Raw genomic sequence first — 22,141 nt, 5'->3', positions numbered from 1 at the left:
GAAAAGGAATCTAAGAGACATAAACCTGAAAACAAAAGGATTAGCAGCAGGTTTGTAAATCTACTTTCTCCCTCTTCTATTCACTTCCATAAAGACATGATCTTATCAAATCCCCTTGTAAGCATGCTAATGACAGACTTCTTGTCAAACAACTGAACAGTATTTACTAGATGTACAGAGCCTAGCTAGGTTGGTTAGGATGCATGGATTTCTGGAGTATGGCTCACTGAAAATGTCACACAAGCTATATAATTAAAGAGATATAAAAAAGGAGATGTTCAGTAACTGATACTCTTTTGTGTCATGATGTTAAACAGAGGCCAGATCACATTCTTCCACAGCAAGAAAAACCTTGAGAACAACATATGCCATTGCAGGTTTCACCTGTGTCTTTTAGTGATATCCTTGAAATCACTGGTATAAAGTTTGACCCTGGGTAAGTCTGTTGATTCTTATGAGTCAGACTTGATAATATAGTCCTTCCTATAATCTCATAACCAAACATGGGTGAACTTCAGTTGGACCTTGATTCCAAAAAACCTACTACAGAAAAGACATTTTCAAAATCAGGGAAATTTTATTATGGACCAGGTTACAGATATTAATAAGGAATTACTGTTAACATCGGCATAATAGTATGGTGGTTTTAAAATATGTCCACAAATTCTTTAAAACTCATCCCTTCAGAGGTAGAGCCTAACTTCCCTCACCTAGAGTGTAGATCATACTAAGTAACTAGTTTCTAATCAACAGAATACAAAGTGGTTGTACTGATTTCTGGGATTAAATCACAAAGGCATCATAGCTTTTCGCCCTGCTGTCTTCTGGATCACTTGCTCAGGGGAAACCTCTTGCTAACAACCAGCACAAACTTCTTAGCCACACCAAGAGCTTTTTGTAATCCGATCTCTGCTCCCTGTCAAGCATTCAGATTCCTACAGCAACAGTCCATATTTTGGTATGCAACTTCAGGAGAAATGTGATTTTTTTGCTTTCATGAATAAAGACCTTATAATTTTGGTAGCAACAAGTGTTCCACCATTCCAACCAATTTAGAAAACATCAATTTACTACAACCAAATTTGTGATTAGATTCTATGCCCAATAAAATATAAATGAAGGAGGTAGGGAATCACTTATAAATCATAAATATTTCTGTAAGAATGGATCTCCACATTTTTGGTACCTCTCCCAAGATCAATAAATTCATGGGCTAACAATAAAACAATCACATAAATCTGAGGAATAGTGAATTAGAGGGAATTTATGGGTCACTTCTGTATATAGCCCAGGGATTGACAACAAGCCTTAAATATAAGCCACAAGTCAAGTCACACGAGGCACTGGGGAGAGTAGCAATGACTACACACAAAGGCTCTAGTCGATGGCCTGTTATTCCTAGGAGGCATGTCTTCAGCTATGTCACTAAAGTCTTAACATTAGCTAAATTAGTTAAAGCTGGATTAAGTGAGATTACCATCAGGATTTGTACATAAGATCAAACTTCTATGCAAATCTAATTTCCAACTTCATTGTAGAAAACTGTTTCCTTAAACAATTTTTTAAAAATGAAGTTTCCTATAATAAACAGGCTCAGTAGATCTTGAAACTATTAAAACCAATCTTTCAATAACACAGGAAAACTCTTCGCCCTTCTTAGTAAACATGCTTTAGAAACAACTTTGGGATGACAAGATACAGAAAGGGTACAATTTCATGTTATATTTTTATGGTAGCTGTAAGCAAATTTTACAAACCTTTCTTTCTAAAAAAAAAGTCTAATTTTCAACAACAACTTGGTAACTTCTCAAAGTCTCTCTAAAGGTTTCTACTAAAAAAAGTTGTAAATTCTTGTTTTAAATATAATTAAGGGCTGGGGCGCCTGGGTGGCTCAGTCGGTTAAGCATCCGACTCTTTGATCTCAGCTCAGGTCTTGATCTGAGGGTCATGAGTTCAAGCCCCGTGTTGGGCTCCACACTGGGCATAGACCCTACTTAAAAACATTTAATCAAGGGCCAAATTAAAGATATTTGGGGCTAATAATATTTATTTCCACATTTCACAGAGAGAGACAACAGGCCTACAAAGGACTTGCAGCTGGATAAGAGACATATGAGCAGATGTCCCGTCTGGCCGCACATCAGGTAAGGATGCAGCTATGGCTCAGCTGAAGTCAGTGCAGAAGGGGATGACAGGCTTGCTTATTATAAACAAACCTGAGATCTATGGATTTATAGGGTAGGATTCCTTGGGAAAGTGTCATGATTCTAAGTATTTGTAAATATGAATAAGTATTAGTAGATTTAAATAGTTTAACATAGCACATAAGTGACTAAGACATTTCCAAACCTTCTGCATGACTTTTCTCGCCCATCTCAACTGCAAGATGTACCACTGTGCCACAGGAAAAGAACACCGAGCTGCCCGGAAAAGCAAGAGGACCCGCTGAAGGATTCCAGACACCTTTTGGCGGTTCTCTTTCTCAGCTTTTAAAAGAAGATCATCACCATCTTCCTGAAGAAAATAAAACAATTAATTTTAGTAGCTAGTAATATGAAATTTTAAAGGGTTAAAGTGAAAATAAATATAGTGTTTCTCAAACGAAATGTTCCTGGGGATAAGGGAAATTTTGAGGGATGGCTTCAGAGATTTCAACTATAGCTATTTCTGGAGTCAAAGAAATATTTCTCTCATCTCAAACAGTGTAAAGAGCTAAACTGACCCTAAACCCAAGTCTTTCCCTACAACAGTTAAAGCCCACCACTCCTGACTCCAATGGTACTAATGGGCTGCCAAACAGAACCCTGCATTCTCCCTAGCCAAGAGTCAATCTCAGTACCCTGAGGGAGAGTAATACTGGGGGAGAAATACTTCTACTGTTTTTCTTTCTCCCCTTCCCTCTCCTTCTGGACATGGACAAGGTATCCTTAGAAGCTGCTGGTGGCCACCCTGCTCCCACAAAGGGAGCCAGCCTTAAGCTGAAGCTAACACCTTAGAAAACAAACTAGAGAGGAAGAGCTCCAATCTATGTTAACGTAACTGAGTCAGAAGGTTACCCTACTACTGGGCTTCTTAATTATGCCAGCCAATTTGGACCGAGTTTTCTATTATTTCCAACCCAAAGAGTTTTAATTGATATAGAGTGATTTAGAGTGATATTTAGAAATCCTACCATTGAGGATTATTTTAATAAAATGAATCACTACTAAGGATCATAACCACTCAAACTAATATTAGCATAGCATATTCCAAAAATACCTTAAAATGCTATTCCTAATTTCTAAGCCAATATACTGAAGACTCAGATGTGACAGAAAAGATGAATTACTGAGAACACAATGAACTATTTATCCCTTCCACATACAACATATTACATTTGAAATATCAATAAATGAAATATTTTTAACCTATTGAAACATAATCTTAAATATAACAAATAAGAATAGAATAAAAACTCTTAAAAAAGAAAAGAAAAAACTAGATACAGAGAAGTTGCTAATACTAAAACAGTAAGTAGTAAAGAAACAATATCAGAATCACTTCAAAATATTAATCAGATGTTAAAATAATTTAAAAGTAAATAATTTGCATTAATACTTTAAATCTTAAAACCAGCTAATTGTAATGTCATGAGAGCAGAGAAAAAGTTCCTGAGAGGAACACCATACTGCTATTTTTTTTTTTTTTAAAGATTTTATTTATTTATTTGACAGAGAGAGACACAGCGAGAGAGGGAACACAAGCAGGGGGAGGGTCAGAGGGAGAAGCAGGCTTCCCGTGGAGCAGGGAGCCCGATGCGGGGCTCGATCCCAGGACCCTGGGATCACAACCTGAGCCGAAGGCAGACGCTTAATGACTGAGCCACCCAGGCGCCCCCATATTGCTATTTATGACAGAACTATCAATTGAATAGTGCAGGAGAAAAAAATGACCTATCAAATAAAAATAAAGTAAGTAAGTAAGTCTTTCCAAAGAGGCAGACAATGAGGTAAATAAAAGACTGAAATAATGTATGGCTTCTAAATTCTGACATTCATTATTTGTTACCCTAAACAAATGTCTATTTTTTTAAAATCTGGATATAGAGAACTCTCTTGATTTTGTTTTTTTTTTTAAGATTTTATTTATTTGACAGAGAGGCACAGCGAGAGAGGGAACACAAGCAGGGGGAGTGGGAGAGGGAGAAGCAGGCTTCCCACGGAGCCCGATGCGGGGCTCAATCCCAGGACCCTGGGATCATGACCTGAGCTGAAGGCAGCCGCTTAACGACTGAGCCACCCAGGCGCCCTCTTGATTTTGTTTTATTATTGCAATATTTTTAACATTTATTGACTGCTTACTATGTGTCCTAGGCCCTAAGGTAAAAGCTTTTACAGGATATCTCATTTAATCCTCACAATAATGCTATTACAGGTACTATCATCATCTGCATTTTACAGATAAGGAAACTTAAGTAGTTCAGTACATTGCCTAAGATTATACCATTAATAAACAGCAAAGCTGGGATTTGGAAGTTTATCTTCAGAGCTTGCATTCTTAAGCTGGTAATTATTATCAAGTTGATTATTTTAAAATTTGGACAAAAAATCAACTTTAAATTAATTAAAAGATTAAGCACTAAGCTTACTTCACTGCAAATGGCTGGCTGAGGACAATACAATGGAGGAGCCGGAAGATACAAGCCAACCGGCACTAAGCCCCGCAGCCTCCTACTGAAGTCCTTGGCGGAATTTACCAGAAGCTGAAATGTCTCTGACAGAATATCTGCATCAGCCATAACTGCTGCTTTCAGTACTTCTTGCACTGAACCAAATAGCAGATTTACATCTTCTTCTTCAATGGGATCTACCAAATACAAAATCAGGTAAAACAGTTAAAATTTATATTATGCTGATCCTATTTTGTAGTGTAAAATTTCCTACCTGAAAAACCTAATCATCAAAAGTGAACATATTGGTTGACAGGCAAAACAAGGCAACTTCTAGACAGAAACTATTCTGCTACTTTATTTTTTTATCTTTTTTTTTTTTTTTTGAGGGAGAGATTGACCATGGGTGGGGGGCAGGAGGAAGGAAGAGAGAGAATATCTTAAGCAGGTTCCACACCCAGAGCAGAGCTCAATGCAGGGCTCGATTTCATGACCCTGAGATCATGACCTGAGCTGAAATCCAGAGTCAGCCGCTTAACCGACTGAGCCACCCAGGTGACCCCACCACAGTATTTTTTAAATAAAGTTAGTAAAAATGACTTATGTCATAAAGCTAAAAAAAAAAAAAAAAAAAAAGCAGGAACATACAAAACTTTCCCACCAACAGTGTAGGAGGGTTCCCCTTTCTCTGCACCCTTGCCAACATTTGTTGTTTCCTGACTTGTTAATTTTAACCATTCTGACCAGTGTGAGGTGGTATCTCATTGTGGTTTTGATTTGTATTTCCCTGATGGCAAGTGATGTGGAGCATTTTTTCATGTGTCTGTTGGCCATTTGTATGTCTTCTTTGGAGAAGTGTCTGTTCATATCTTCTGCCCATATCTTGACTGGATTATTTGGTTTTTGGATGTTGAGTTTGAAAGAAACTAAGGGTTGCAGGAAGGGAGGTGGGTGGGGGGATGGGATAACCGGGTAATGGGTATTAAGGAGGGCATGTGATATGATGAGCACTGGGTGTTACAGGCAACTAATGAATCATTGAACATTACATCAAAAACTAATGACTAATTGAGTTTAAATTTTTTTTAAAAAAGATAAAAAACAGTCCTACAATCTAGCTTCTACTATATAAGTATTTGTATTAATGTGGACATGTCCCAGAAGGTAAAATGCAAGGAGATACAGGTGATAGAACTGGAGGTTTAGGGACTTATATTATGAAATATTTAAAGCATGCTTTAAGATATAGAATATAATATGAAAACACTCATGTATTGACTTTTCATGCTTGTCTGATATTAACATTGTTGATATATTCAATTAATATTTTTTAAAAATAAAATGTTTCAGATATAGCTGAAATTTCTTATGTGCCAATCATATTCCACTCACTCTCTCCAAAGATAGCTACTATCCACAATTTGGTATGGGTATACAGGAACCCCTATTACACAGATGTTGTGTCCTATACAGAGAGTTCAAATTCATTTTCCACTTCACTAACCATCTGCTGAGTTTGTTTTTAAATCAGTTTATAAGGTATAATTTACATATACTAAAATTCATCCTTTTTGAGTATATAGTTCAAATGAGTTTTGACAAATCTATACAGCCCTGTAAGAATAATGCCATCATTCCAAAAAAGTTCTCCTACACCTTTCTGTTGGCAACCACTGATCTGTTTCCTGTCCTTATACTATTACTTTTTTTTTTTAAAGATTTATTTATTTGAGAGAAAGAGGAAGAGGGAGAATGGGGGGAGGGGCAGAGAGAATCCTTCAAGCAGACTCCATACTGAGCGCTGAAACCAACGTGGGACTTAATGCCACAACCCATGAGATCATGACCTGAGCTGAAACCAAGAGTAGGACACTCAACCGACTGAGCCACCCGGGTGCCCCCCTTACAGTGTTACTTTTATTAAAATGTCACATAAACGGAATCAAACTATATGTAATCTTTGTTTCTGACTTCTTTCATTCCTCACAATGGTTCTGCAATTCATCCATGTTTTTGCATGTTATCAGTAGTTTGCCCTTCTTCATTATTGATTATTCTATTATATAGATACATTGAAATTTGTTTATCTGTTTACAAGTTGACGGGCATTGGAGTTGTTTCAAGTTTTTGACTATTATGAAGAAGCTTCCATGAACATTTGTATACAGGTCTTTGGATGGTTCTACGTTTTTATTATGCTTAGGTAAATACCTAGGGGTGGAATCCACTGAGTTTCTATTTCCTCTTTGTTTCTGACTCCTGGAAATTTGCCCTACTTTCTCTATATATTAGCCTTAAAATGTGTATTTTTATATTTTATCTAGAAACACATTTTACCTATATATTTATTATAGGAAAGTTTTGCAGATTATTTAAAACAACATATTGCTAGAACTGTAAGTTCAGACTGGGACTTTTCTAGTCCTTTTTTTTCAAAACCAACTTTCATGTAGTTACATTTTTTCATTTATTTAAAAAAATACTGACAGGGGTGCCTGGGTGGCTCAGTCAGTTGAGTGTCTCCCTCCAGCTCAGGTCACAATCCCAGGGTCCTGAGATCAAGCCACGCATTGGGCTTCCTGCTCAGCAGGGAGCCTGCTTCCTCTCTCTCTCTCTCTGCTGCTCTCTTGCTCTCACTCTCTCTCAAATAAATACATAAATAAATTCTCTAAAAATAAAAATTTAAAAATTTAAAAATATTGACAGAAAATTATCAAAGAAAAGTTTTTAGTCAGATTTCCAAGTATTATGAGTTCTTTCTGGAAAGAGAAGTTATAATTAGTAGGTTCTAAGAATATAGAGTCCCTGCTTAATGGAGACATGCACTAATAAAACCAAAGGGTCCCACAGTAGTCATTAAACATACAACTTTAAATACCTGACTTCATTACTTTTCATCTAAATTTCTCCATCTATAAAACAGACAAATTTTATAAGGCTCCTGGGTAAATCTATGAAATATATGTAATATTACATTATTTTTAATTTTGTAATGCCACTCTGAACTTTTCAAACTAAAAACAAAACCAACTCTGATTTATGCACTCAGCAAGAGTTGAACTAAATACTTTTAAGTATTCTCATGTATGAGAGATTGATTCTACAAATATGACTACAAAAGAAAATAATCCAAATGTAACAAAATACAACTAAGTAAAAAGATATACACAGAAAATCAGAGTGTCATTCAGTTACTTACCATTGTTTTTTAAGCTGGCATAAGTTTTGAATGCTCCCATGATTAAGAATAAATAGCAAACTTTTATCTTTGATGAAGCTTACTGCAAAGTTTAATATATTTGTGGATAGTACAAGCTTTTTAAAATGTCATGAGGTTTATATTAATTAAGCTGATACACTGTCAGAATATATGTAGGTAACACACCTGTGAACTGTTTGTATTTTGAGCCCATTTCATTTTTTGCTTCAAAAGAGGCTGGCCGACCTAAAAAACACTGCAGTTTTTCCCGGAAAATTTGTGCTGGAGTCAAATTTATTGGTAAATTTAGACCCTTTTTGTTGGACCTGAAATCACATCAAGTTAAGAAAAATGAACCCAATCAAAAACTAATGATGTAATATATGGTGATTAACATAACAATAAAAAATTAAAAAAAAAAAGAAAAATGAACCCAAATTCTGAAAAAAAGAAAATATTAACACACTAAGAACTAAACATGAAATTTTAAGAAACAATGAAATTCATTTTTTTTTATTCATCCTCTATTTTAAAAAGAAATTAGGGGGAAAAAAAGAAATAATTGAGGAAATAAGGCACGGAGGAGATTTTTAAGGCTCTCCATGATTATGATACTAATACATCATCCCATCATTATTTCCCATTGCTACCCTACAGTCTACTCTATCCAAACTGCACCAAACTTGTTTTTTGCCAAATGCCTTTGCTCATGTGTGGAATGTTCTCCCTCCCTACAGCTACTCTATTTGTCAAGATCCTGTCTTCCCTTCAATGCCCATCTCAAATGATATCTCCTACATAAAGTATTTCCTGTCCTATGCCCACTTCATACTATTGCTCCACTGGCACTTTTCTTACCACATTATCTAAATTAGAATAATGTTTTGTCCTTATTTTTCTATTAAACTATAAATGCCTTCGATATGGAGATTATGTGCCATTTAAGTTTATATCTACTAAAATACCTGGCAGAGAGCTTGGTACAGAAAGGTTACTTAATAAATAAATATATGTTGTATTATTGAACTGAAAAATATCAAAGATACAGCAATACCATAATATTCAAAAAAGTTAAAATACAGATATTAGATCGATTAGCTTAAAATTCAAATCCTACTTAAGATAGACAAACTCTCCCATTGACTAAAAGCCTTTTGAGGGCATTACTAACAAATGTGCTAAATAAAAGTTTTTGTTTTTTTTTTTTTTAAGTTTTAACACCAGAAAGCTGCTAAGCTGTCCAACATAGTAGCCACTAGCTGCATATTTAGCTATTTAAATTTAAATTAGATTGAAAACTCAGTTCCTTGGTCTTACCAGCCACATTTCAAGTGCTCAATAGCTGCATGTGACTAACAGCTATCATACTGGACTGCACATACAGAACTTTTCCAACACTGAAAACAATTTTATTGGATACTGCTGGACTAAGGATTCCACAAAATGTGTAAATACCAGCAATGAGAGAAATAAAAACATAGATGATACTATGGTACTATTTCTTAATCTAAGTCTGCCTAAATATACATACCTTACGAAATTTCTATCATGTTTACAGAACAGTTGGAAGCCCACACCAATGGAAAGAGATGTCTTCCAGTCTCCAAGTTTATGTGCCAACCACACAGCCTCTGGAATTAGGCCACCAATAAGTAATAATTCAAAGGCATATTCAACTGTCCACACATCAGAAAGATTCTGATCTCTTACAACACTGGCAACTTCAGAGTGTTGTAGAGGAATAAGTCGAAGGCACTGTTCTATGAGTAAATAAAAGAAAACGAATTTTACAATTACATTTATCAGAACTCACTCCTCCTCACACAGTTACACCTCTCTCTCTTTTTTTTTTTTTTTTTTGCGGAAAAGACATTTATTACCAAACTATAAATTAAGAGGAGGTGGGCAGGGTGCAGTAGGACAAGCTGAGTGGTCACGTTTTGGGCATCTGTTCCTTCTCTGTTCTCCTGGGCCTGGATCCTGAGCTCCTTCTGCAGGCGCTCCCAGGCTCGGACCACCTTGGACTGCAGGTAGAAGGAGCCACCCACGGATTTATCGTTCACCTTGAATAGGTGTTCGTAGTTCTTCTGGATCTCCTCAGGGCTCAGCATGGAGACATTGAGAATCTGCTGGGCCTCCTGGAGGCTGAGGCCAGACAGGTTGGAGGCAGCTGCAGAATGGTGTCCAGCACATGCTCGAGCATCAGCTGCTGCCCGGCTGGCTGCAAACTCCTGCCGCAGGGCCCGGGCAAAGGCCCTGCCCACCACCTGCACCCCCATCACAATAATCTGGGCCAGGTATTTGGCCATGGTGGCCGTTCCACCCCGGGGTCGCAGGCTCCGGCTTCCTGGCCCCGCGGCTCCAACTCAAGGGCGGCCAGCGGGTCCACACCTCTCTTTTTTTTTTAAGATTTTATTTTTAAGTAATCTCTACACGGAATGTGGGGCTGAAACCTACAAACCCAAGATCAAGAGTCATATGCTCCACTGACTGAGCCAGCCAGGAGCCCCTATCTCTTTAATTAGTATTTTCTACACAAAATCCTAACAAGAAAGATGTCTTAAGATAGGGATGCCTGGGTGGCTCAGCTGGTTAAGCATCTCACTTTTGCTCAGACTATGATTTCAGGGCTCCCCCCTTCAGCAGGGAGTCTGCTTCCCACCTCTCTCTCCCTCTCCCCCTGCCTATCCCCTGCTCATGCTCTTTCTCTCTCAAATAAATAAAATCTTTTAAAAAATGGCTTAAAATGGGGGCGCCTGGGTGGCACAGTCAGCTGAGCATCAAACTCTTGGTTTCGGCTCAGGTCATGATCTCGGGGTCGTGAGATGGAGCCCCTACATTGGGCTCTGCACTCAGTGCAGAGTCTGCTTGGGATTCTCTCTCCCTCCCCCATCCTTCTGCCCCTCCCCCACTCATGCTCTCTCCCTCTCTCTAAATAAATAAAATATTTTTTAAAAAATGGTTTAAAATAATACTTAATATACTCTAGGTTTTTTGTTTGTTTTTTTTTTGACACTGAAGAAAACGTCTCATTACTGGGTCATGAAGTAAATGACAGCATTTTTAAAAAAAGAAAAAGAGGGGCGCCTGGGTGGCTCAGTCGTTAAGCGTCTGCCTTCGGCTCCGGTCATGATCCCAGGGTCCTGAGATCGAGCCCCACATCGGGCTCCCTGCTCCGTGGGAAGCCTGCTTCTCCCTCTCCCACTCCCCCTGCTTGCGTTCCCTCTCTCGCTGTGTCTCTGTCAAATAAATGAATAAAAAACCTTAAAAAAAAGAAAAAGAACAGAGTGGATACAGAGAGAAGAGAAAGCATTGAGTACATTACATAAAATAAATATAAATACAGTTTAATGAAAACTTTATGTCAGATAATATAAACATATATATACACACTTAAGTATACTGGGCCACAATGTACAATTTATTACTGTGGGCTGACTAAAATACACTTCTATTTCTCCTACTAGAAATTTGGAGAGCAGAGACACATTTTACATGACTTTGTATTCCTCATAGTGCCATGCAATAAAATACTAATTTGAGGTAAAACTCAAGCATTAAGTGTTCAATATATCAGTGTTTATAAGAAAGTAGAAAATAATCCTGACTAAATGGACAAGATTTCAGTCTGGCCTGTGATTAAATACAAAGGGTGATATCCTTCTCCCTAGCCCTCCATACCTTTCCCTAATTAAAGTAACATGAATAAGCAACTTGGAAATACAATGACTGAACTGCTATTTTTTTAAAAATACATATTGCTAAGATTCCCACTCACTTCCTCAAAATAAACCTGGCAAATGGTATGCATGGGTTCCTGCTCCTTGAAATGATTAGTTTCTCACGTGACCTAGTCTCTGCCTGTTCCAAACAATAACACATTAGCTTTCTGACAAACACATTTGGATAGAAACACAAAAATTTGTCATTCACTTGACTGTTACTCTGCATAGGCAAAGAGCCTGGAGATTGACGAAATTTTTCCTACTTTTTTATTTACTATGAGCAAGGTACCATACTACTAAAAGAACTTGAATGATTTAATTTTCTGAAAATTTTATTGCTTTCATACAGCAAGCATCACACCAAATAAGCAACTCAAATCCTCAATACATTCTGCCATTAGTTCTGACTAAAAAGATTAACATAAAATCTATTTTTAAGTCAAGCCTGTGGATATCCTTTTTCAAGATACTAGGAAATTAAAGAAACTAAAGGATATATATCAAATTTCTGGTATTTAAATTTTCAATAATCACAGTTTCAGGCTTAGGAAGAGATCACAAAACTTTCTTCCCCACCCTCTCACTGGGAAGATATTTACACAAGGAATAAAAACGTGTGTCTTTGAGCTTTTATGAATGTTTATGAATATGTCCAAAAACAATTCAGTAATTCTATCACCTTTCTTCCTACAATGTGATAAAGATCTTCCCTAGGTATGCAAAGTGATCTGAAAGGATAAAGGTCATGGCAAACAGCAAAGTCCTATAAATAATGTAGGATAGGAAAACAAGAAATTGAGACAAATTTTCTAAGTCAGGATTTGTTTTTTTTTTTTTTAGGTTTTTCAAAAAACTGCATGGAGTACTACCTCTCCTCTTTAGTAAAATAAGGTGGATTAAAGACACAATTTGTTGTCAGAAACCTTACTACCAAAAATAGAAAACACAGGTGGTAAGTACTTAGGGATGTAACAAAAAAGAGAGCTTAAATATAAAACCACTCTAATGATAATAAATACAGTTGACCCTTGAACAACATAGGTTTGAATTGTGCAGGTCTACTCAAACACAATTTCCTTGGATAAATACAGTACAGTAATATAAATGTACTTTTTATGATTTCCTTAAGATTTTCTTTTTCTAGCTTACTTTATTGTAAGAATACAGTATATCATACATATACAAAATATATAACTTACTGTTGACCAGAGTAAAAGCATGTGGTCAACAGTTCACTTTTGGGGGAGTCAAAAGTTATGTGTGTATTTTTGACTATGCAGGGGGCCAGCACGCCTAACCCCCATGTTGTTCCTGGGTCAACTGTAATATCAAATGTACAAGGAAATAAGTATTAGGTATCTGAGAGGCTTAGAGAAAAGCATTAAAGTGAAAGGAGCACATGCTGTAAGGGAGGAAAGGCAGGGAGCACCAGCTGAATCTGAGTTAGGACATGGTAGAAAAGGACAATGGTGGGCAGGGACAGGAGAGCAGCAGGCAGAGCCTGGTGAAAGCTGAGCACCTGTTTCTGTTGATACCAGTCCCTAAAAGAAGCCAGAATCAGGTCGGGACCAACATTTTTTCCCAAGGAAGTAGGGACCTACTAGAAAAGAAGCCATGAGACAAGTTCCCTTCTGATCCTACCTCACACACATGATTTTCTAGGGAGCAGAACCTCCCGAAGAACCCCAGGTGAGAAGAGAGACTAGCACTACTGCTAAAGTATTCAAGTGGGTACAAACAGTCCTCTGCTCCAACCCACATCTTTAGACATTTACAGAAGACTCTGAACACATAGTTCAAAATTCACAGTTCTGTGATTAAATTTGCTGACTACTTGTTGCTACCTCTATTAAACTTTTTAAAAACATTTATTTATTTGAGAGAGAGAGAACGAGAGAGAGAGAGAGAGGGAGAGCACAAGTGGGGAAAGGGGAAGAGGGAGAGGGAGAAGCAGGCTCCCCGCTGAGCAGGGAGCCCAACACAGGACTCCATTGCAGGACTCCAGGATCATGACCTGAGCTGAAGGCAGATGCTTAACAGACTGAGCCACCCAGGCACAGGCACCCCCTCTATTAAACTTCTAATTACCTTACATCTTGTACTATTCTAATGTATGTGTACATATTTATCAGTTCATGTTACTTCCTGCTGAAACCCCACTGTACTTAAAGTGCAGATTCTTTCCCCTGGTTCACAACATCTGGCCCCATCTCTGACTTTATCTCATATCATTCTCCACCTCACCCTCTCTCCTCCAGCCACACCAGCCTTTCAGTTTCTCAAATGCATCAAGTTTGTTCTTGTTCTGGGGCTTCTGCACAAGCTCGATTAGAATGCTGTAAGTCCTGAGGGGTCCAAGGCTGCTCTTTCTTGTCATTAAGAGTTCATCTTAAACGGCCCCCCCACCCTCAGACAGTACTTTCCCAAATTCACCATCTGAAATACCCACTCAGTCACAATGCATTACTCTACTTCAACTCTCTGCATGCCAATTATCACCACTTGTTTATGTATTCATTTATTTAATTTTCTGATTCAAGCTATTAGATGTTATTTAATTAATTAGATGTATATTTAATTAGATGTTATATTTAAACTCCATAAAAGAACAGGTATTTTATCTGTTTTGTTCATGGCAGTCAGAATAAGTTTGTTTCATACATCAAAACAAAAGAACTACAAATATCTTCATAATATTAATCTCATATGGTGCAAGTTAATATATTTCTAGCACCTACAACTCTGCTTGGCACACAGCAGACACTTAATAAAATTAGTGAAATAAAATGAACATCACAGAAATCTGTGTACATTGTTTCTCTCCATAAGAGCAGAGCAGTTCTCTATGCATTAATCTGTGGTACATTTTGACATTAATAAAATGATTAAATAGAGGAAAGTAAATGATCCAAAGAAAATTATAAAAGTAAATCATCCAAATAAAATTAAATTCTAAATTAGCATACTCAAAATTTGTTAAATTTCCATTTTTATATAAATGACAGTCCTTTTACTTTAAAAATGGAAACTTTATAAAAATAGCAATTTGTCTAAAATTTGTAATTAAAAATTCATACTCAATAAAAACAAACCCAAGCAATACCTTTCTCAGATTTTATTCATTTATAGTCACTGAGAATCTGTGCATCACACACTAAGCTAGAACACTATTATTTCTATAGAATAATGTTCACTATATAGGTTGATTTTAAATAGTATGGGAAAAAACAGTGAGAAAATTATCTGGTTACTGTATTACCTGTTTTAACATGAAGGGGAGGAAGAACATTCACATTGTGAGGTGGCAAAATGTAAAGCAGCTGATTGGCGAAATAGGCGGCCATGAAACGAGCCATGGACTGGATAACCCTCACTGCCGCCTCAGGACGAACATTTCTAGTCATTCCAAACTCACAGTGAGACTTCTCAGGAACTAAGGAATACAGCAAATGACCAAAGGAGATTCTGATCAAACTATCAAAAAGCAATAATATTTAAGTTCCCAACATTATGCAAGAAGAAAATTATAATTAAAATTTTTTTCTCAGATGAGCACCCACGACCTGTATGAGCTAATTTATAATAGGTATCTATGCTTATTGAGGACAATAAAACAAAAATAGTTAGCTCACAATTATGAGCACATGCACTTAGGAATACTGATGATTTTATTTACTTCAAGTTACCAGTTTTATTTTAAAACACAGAAGGATAAATACAACACAATCCAGCCATGATGGACTTGCAAGCTTAAATTTCATTATTTTCCCTTTTCCTTCCCTTTCCGTTTTTTCTTTGATGAAAGGAGGCAGAGTTTACTATAAAAATAATCTGAAAAGCACTAGAACAGTGACTCTTTTTTTTTTTTTAAGATTTTATTTATTTATGTGAGAGAGAGTAAGTGAGAGAGAGAGCACAAGCACAGAGAGGGGCAGAGGGAGAGGGAGAAGTAGACACCCCTGCTGAGCAGGGAACCAATGCTCAGTGCTCGATCCCAGGACCCTGGGATCATGACCTGAGCCAAAGGCAGCCGCTTAACCAACTGAACCACCCAAGAGCCTCTAGAACAGTAATTTTTTTTTTTTTAAGATTTTATTACTTACTTGAGAGAGAATGAGAGAGATAGAGAGAGCATGAAAGGGGGGAGAGTCAGAGGGAGAAGCAGACTCCCCGCTGAGCAGGGAGCCCGATGTGGGACTCGATCCCGGGACTCCAGGATCATGACCTGAGCCGAAGGCAGTCGCTTAACCGACTGAGCCACCCAGGCGCCCATAGAACAGTAATCCTTAATGCTGTTTTCTGTACCATTACATCTGGCGATTAGGATATACTCCCATTAGTAAGAGTGGCTCACTATTGTAAGATTCTTTGGGGAGGGAGGGACAAAAGGAAAATGTGGGGTGAAGGGAGAAAATGGGTGGGGGAGCGGGAATTACATCAGGATTTCTGAGGTGATTCTGATATATAAACTGCAGGAGCAAATGTGCCGTCCCTATTTGAGAATCAAAACTCAGTAATATAAACTGGCATTCAGAAATCTGAAAATAGTTAAACTAGTAAATATAGATAAATACAAAGTTAACATTAATTTTTTAGAAATTTATGGCCCCAGGGCACCTGGGTGGTTCAGTCAGTTAAGCATCCGACTCTTGATTTCCGCGCAGGTTACCGTCTCAGGGCTGTGAGATCGAGCCCCAAGTGGGCTTGCGGTGGGTGTGGAGCCTGCGTGGGATTCTCTCTCTCCCATTCTTCCCCTCTAATTAATTAATTAGTTAATTAATTAAAAAGAAAATTTATGGCCCCAACAATAGCAAAATATTTTTCTTTCCCAGAAGTCACTTGATACATATTCACAATATTAAGTTCTATATTCATATGAACCACTTCTATCTTGTCACTGTATACCTCAGCATGTAACACTCTTCCTCTCACAGAGTAGGCACTCAAGATTATTGTTAAGCTTTTCTTAATAAAGGGAATCTTGTGAAAAAAAATTTTTTTTAAGATTTTATTTACTTATTTGAGAGAGAGAGATAGCGAGAGAAGGAAAACAAGCAGGGGGAGTGGGAGAGGGAGAAGCAGGCTTCCCGCGGAGCAGGGAATCCTATGCGGGGCTCGATCCCAGGACCCCAGGATCATGACCTGAGCCAAAGGCAGACGCTTAACACCTGAGCGACCCAGGTGCCCCTTGAGAAAATCTTATTAGCCTTCAAGCAGTATTCTTCATTTGGTCATTTAAATTCTGGAAAAACCATACTATTTCTTCACATTGAACTTAAAAATACATGGGTATGAATAATTTTCTCCTCATTAACCTTGCTGTACGAATTATACAAAGGCAAGATTTCCAGTAATTCTACTCATACAAAACTCATTATTAGAAACTCAAAAATAAGGTCCTTAAATGGCGAGCAACCTAATTCTAAAAGATAGTCACAGAGTAAAACTGTATCAATTCAGAAGTAAAAAAATTTGAAACAGTAATTCTGTATGTGGCACCCTGATGATGTTAATAATGGCAACCTTACGCAATAAAAATTAAATTATGACTATATACAATGATATAATAAGGTAATGTGCAGGAAAGAGATAACAGAACAGGCCTGACTACTTGAAATGCTTGCGTATAATGTTGGTCCTTGGATGGCATCTGGGAACTTGGATTTGGGAAGCATTTCCACCACCTTAACTGATGAGAATGGCTTACTGGACCTGTTTGTACAAACAATGTGGTTTATGCTGAACACCTGTTTTTCTTCTGAGAGTAGAATTTTGGTATGGGCTAGGCAGAGGGGGTATACATGACCAACCAGACTCTAATTAAAAACGCTGGGCACCGAATCTCTAAATGAGTTTCCTTGGGGCGCCTCAGTGGCTCAGGCAGTTAAGAGTCTGCCTTCGGCTCAGGTCCTGGGATCGAGCCCCACATCGGGCTCCCCACACCACGGGAAGCCTGCTTCTCTCTCTCCCACTCCCCCTTCTTGTGTTCCCTCTCGCTGTGTCTCTCTCTGTCAAATAAATAAAATCTTTAAAAAAAAAAAAAAAACAAGGGCACCTGGGTGGCTCAGTCGGTTAAGCATCTGCTTTTGGCTCAGGTCATGATCTCAGGGTCCTGGGACTGAGCCCCGCATCAGGCTCCCTGCTCAGTGGGGAGTCTGCTTCTCCTTCTCCCTCTGCCCCTCCCCCTGCTTGTGCTGGCTCTCTCTCATTTGCTCTTTCTCAAATAAATAAAGAAAAAAAGAAAAAAAAAAAACCCATGATCCTTGCTATTGAGAAGCTGACAGATCAAAATTCACTCTACCCTAATTTAGTCAGAGCAACCAACTTTTATGTATAAGCAATTTCATATCTAAACCTATGAATACAAATTAATGAGATTAAACATACTGACTGTTAAAATACATACCTGAATAATCCTCATTTTCTTTTACAGGTAGATGGGACAACCTCAAAATTTCTCTTACTAGGTGATCACATAATCCTTGAGCATCATTTAAGTTATAGCTATAGAGGTAGCAGTATAAAAGAGAAAGATAATAGCGTATCTGAAGAAAACATGTTCTTCTTCCTCCTTAAACAAGAAAGAATTAAGCTTATATTAAAAACATGTTAGCAAGGTAATGTTCCTTTTTTTTTTTAAGTTTATTTAAGTAATCTCTATACTGAACGTGGGGCTCAAACTCACAACTCCAAAATCAAGAGTCACATGCTCTTCCAACCGAGCCAGTCAAGCACCCCAGCAAGGTAATGCTCTCAATCTGGGTGCAAGGTAGACAGGAATGTTCAGTTTATGAAAGCTGTACACTCAGGTTATATGAATTTTTCTGTATTTGTTTTATACTTCAATAAAAAGGTTTTTTCCTTAAAACAGGTCAGCAATACTTTGTTCTTTCTCATTTTAAGTTCTGAACTATTTTATTATCTTTCATCAGGCCCTAGGACGACTAAGATTTTATCCCAAGAGAGCTGCAAATCCTTAGCATCTCAGCACGAAAGTCCATTAACAACAACTATCTCAAGTATACCTGGTATAAAACAGAAGGAAACATGCTAAAAAAGAAAACCCCAAGAAACCATACATAGATCAGTTAGTCAAAGAGACTTCCCAAAGGAGAAGCACTATCCAATGAGATAGGAGCCCCTGACCACTGCGTCCAAGTATCTAATGGGTGTTTAGAACTGATACCTTATCCATTCTTCCTGAGTAAAAGAATTCCAATTTTATTTGGGGTTAACAATGCACCCAGGGGCACCTGGCTGGCTCAGTCAGCGGAACATGAGACTTAATCTCGGGGTTGTAGGTTCAAGCCCCACGTTGGGTGTAGAGATTACTTAAAAATAAAAAAAACTTTAAAAAAATAAATAATGCACCCAGATCACAATTTCTCACTTAGATGTGGCCACATGAAGAAAAGACTGAGTTCTGGACCAAGAGATAACACTACGTAGAACTTCCAGAAAAGCTGCTCAAAGGCAGGTAACTCAGCTTGGAGGTGCACCATTTCTTGCCCTTCCTCCTCCCTTCCTTTCTCCTGTCTAGAATATGGATGCAATGGTTGGAGTTCCGGTACCCATTTTAGCTCATGTAATGGCCTTAAGATTGGAAGCAATGCACTAAGGACGACTGAGTAGAAAAACTAAAGGACATAGGTCCTTAATTAGACCACGGAAACACCAAACAGCCCCAGACTGTCAACTTCTGGTCTCTTTTTGTAAGAAAGAGAAATAAACTTCTTTCTTGTTGAAACCATTATTACTTTCAGTCTCCATTATCAGAAGCCATTCCTAGTGGATACAGTTGGAAATGAAATTAAATGTAAAGGTCCATAATGGAATTCATTTTTTTTTTTAAGATTTTATTTATTTGACAGAGAGAGAGAGAAAAAGCACAAGCAGGGAGAGTGGCAGGCAGAGGAAGAGAAGCAGGCGCCCCGCTGAGCAGGAAGCCCGATATGGGACTCAATCCCAGGACCCTGGGATCATGACCTGAGCCAAAGGCAGTCTCTCAACCAACTGAGCCACCCAGGAGCCCCATAATGGAATTCATTATGAAAACTTTTCTCCAAGAGAACTTCTCATCTCCTTGAATGCCACACTTCTTCATCCAGTTGAATAATCCCCAAATGTGAGAACTACATTAGACTTCTTTCTCCAGATCTACTCAGTCACAATTCCAACTGATCAAAACTATTGTCTGTCAAGTGTAACCTCTGCTCTCCAGTACTCTTGACATTGCTTTCAGGACCTACTCAACAGACTAATTTTCCTGCTTCCATGTGAAACCCACATATCTACACCACATTCCTACAAATGACCCTCCACACTGTACCAAAAGAATCTTTCCAAATGGCCTATATTCATTTGAAAAGTTCTGTTTCCTACATAAAGTATCTAACTGATCCCAATCTCGTTTGGATAAAATCTTAATCCCTTCGCATTGCATACGGTATGTTCCTTATCATCTATTCCCTACATACCTCTCAACTTAGCTCTCAGCACCCTGCCCCTAATACTGAATACATATATCATATAATCTAATCCTATTAAACAACTTCCAGTTTACCAAGTTGCCATGGTTTCTCACGCCTTTTTATTTTTATAATGTTACCTCCTTCTTTAAACCATTACCACAATTTTAGCTCGCTAATTTATATTCAATTTTAAATGTCAACGCCTCCAGGTTTTCCCCAGACTAATGCTTACACTCCAGCCTCAGATTGCGCAAAGTGCTCTTCTGTGCTTCCCCAGCATCTACCAAACAACATAACGAGAAAAGTACTGGTTTTTTATGTAATCTCTCCTCCACGTCGTGGGCAACTTGTGGGTAAAGTTATTTATTTCAGTTATTCCTAGTGCCTAATACAGTACTAGGGACATAGCAGGGCCTTGATAAATACTGATTAAAATAGGGGAATGAGTGAAATATGCAAAGCAGTCAGAAAATAAGCTTAATAATTGGCCAAACCTGACCATGTAGTAGTTATAGTCATGGCTAGCTCCAAGGTCACTAGCTGAGAACTTGTCATCCTAGCCAAACCCTCAATACCATAAAAGCCATCACCAGTTTCTAGAATCTACATTCCTTTAGTCTCATCAAAAATTCCATGAAGCCCATACTTAATCCAACAATCAGTCTAACTCACAGGAAATTCTTAAAAGTCGAATTACTTCATGGCAGAGAGCCTTAGCTCCACATTTCTCTAAGTCTGTAAAAAGGTGGTAAATGGCCAACAAAACAAAACAGTATTTTATTTAGGATATAAATCTAATTTTTTCCCCAAATGGCCATCAAAACAAAATAGTATTTTATTTAGGATATAAATCTAATTTTTTCCCCATCAATAATCAGTCACTCCCATCACTAACCAAAAAAAGGACAGAAGGAGCCTTATCTATAAATAATGGGAAAAATTCTTAGTGCTACAAATTCCAAGAGTAAAAATAATTTTAAATATTTCTGATAGTCAAGGTGCCTACAATGGTGTATTCTATTTGAGCATTAAGAAATTGTGAGCACTCAGAAATGTGGAATTATTTTTAAGCTCTACAGCATGCCAAAATACATTCCTACCAATATTATGGCAAATATTATTTTTTAACACTCTCCTACCTTTCTCTTGAGATTCTTGTAGAGCTTTCCTCCACAGTTGAACAGATTTTTCATATGATCCTAACAGGAAACACTCTTCACCTACAAAGTTTTCAACCAACAATCAATCATGGTTAATGATATTATAAAAATTTACTTCATTTTAAAATTTACTGGATACAGCTGAGCCAGAAACTATTTTGAAAAACAAATAATTGCAACCAATTAAAAAAATCAAAGCCCAGGGGCTCCTGGGTGGCTCAGTTGGTTGGGCGACGGCCTTCGGCTCAGATCATGGTCTCAGGGTCCTGGGATCGAGCCCCGCATGGGGCTCCCTGCTCGGCAGGAAGCCTGCTTCTCCCTTTCCCACTCCCCCTGCTTGTGTTCCCTCTTTCACTGTCTGTCAAATAAATAAATAAATAAATACATAAATACATCAATAAATAAATATCAAAGCCCAGTTAACTATATTGCTTATTCACAGTTAGAAAATGTTTATAAACTACTGACCATTGATAGATTTAAGTTCTAAGGCTTGGTTCAAGTGAACTCCAGCAGTCTGTAGGTTAGCCTGTATATGACATAACAGAGCCTTGACAGTAGATGCTTCCTGTGTCATTTTTTCAGTTAACTGTCTGTCACCTTCAGGAAGTCTTCGACTTAATTGTGTTTGATACCATACGGTTTTTTTGTACAACACTCTCCAGAGAACGATCAATCTGCACACAAAATTAAGTGATCATCAAAGCCAAATTTCAGACCAGGAATAAAAAGGAGTACAGCCTCCTACTCAGCCTTATTATTTTTGCCTGCATTCTTCATTGATAAAATAATATATATGCAAACTGATCAGAATTAAATATAGCACAAAGTCCACTGATCAAAAAATGCATTAATACATTTTTTAAATCTTCATGGTTATTTTTCTGTAGTGCTCACCTAAACCAAAATCATTCAATACTTCAGCATGTATCATGGCT

General features: G+C 37.7%; 1 protein-coding gene and 1 pseudogene across 9 annotated transcripts in view; both read right to left on the bottom strand.

Moving 5' to 3' along the window:
• The window catches only part of CPLANE1 (ciliogenesis and planar polarity effector complex subunit 1), a 141,652-nt gene that overhangs the window by 95,741 nt on the left and 23,770 nt on the right, over positions 1 to 22,141 (bottom strand). For all 9 annotated transcript variants that reach the window (XR_012377604.1, XM_073890981.1, XM_073890985.1 and 6 more), the window contains 8 exons: positions 21,672 to 21,880; positions 21,183 to 21,263; positions 17,979 to 18,143; positions 14,832 to 15,005; positions 9,379 to 9,607; positions 8,034 to 8,173; positions 4,628 to 4,845; positions 2,350 to 2,514 (listed from right to left, as the gene is read on the bottom strand). Coding sequence is in view for 8 of the 9 variants with exons in the window: in XM_073890981.1 (XP_073747082.1) it covers positions 2,350 to 2,514; positions 4,628 to 4,845; positions 8,034 to 8,173; positions 9,379 to 9,607; positions 14,832 to 15,005; positions 17,979 to 18,143; positions 21,183 to 21,263; positions 21,672 to 21,880 (1,381 nt within the window). In the remaining variant the exon portion in view is untranslated. The remainder of the gene's footprint in view (positions 1 to 2,349; positions 2,515 to 4,627; positions 4,846 to 8,033; positions 8,174 to 9,378; positions 9,608 to 14,831; positions 15,006 to 17,978; positions 18,144 to 21,182; positions 21,264 to 21,671; positions 21,881 to 22,141) is intronic.
• On the bottom strand, positions 9,650 to 10,247 carry LOC112819841 (mitochondrial import inner membrane translocase subunit TIM16 pseudogene; annotated as a pseudogene).

The sequence above is a fragment of the Callorhinus ursinus genome, unplaced genomic scaffold (assembly GCF_003265705.2).
Source record: "Callorhinus ursinus isolate GAN/ISIS: 27379988/994484 unplaced genomic scaffold, GSC_fseal_2.0 scaffold3, whole genome shotgun sequence".
Classification (NCBI taxonomy): domain Eukaryota; kingdom Metazoa; phylum Chordata; class Mammalia; order Carnivora; family Otariidae; genus Callorhinus; species Callorhinus ursinus.
The sequence above is the reverse complement of the archived record's forward strand: the minus strand, read 5'-3'. Positions and strand labels throughout refer to the sequence as shown.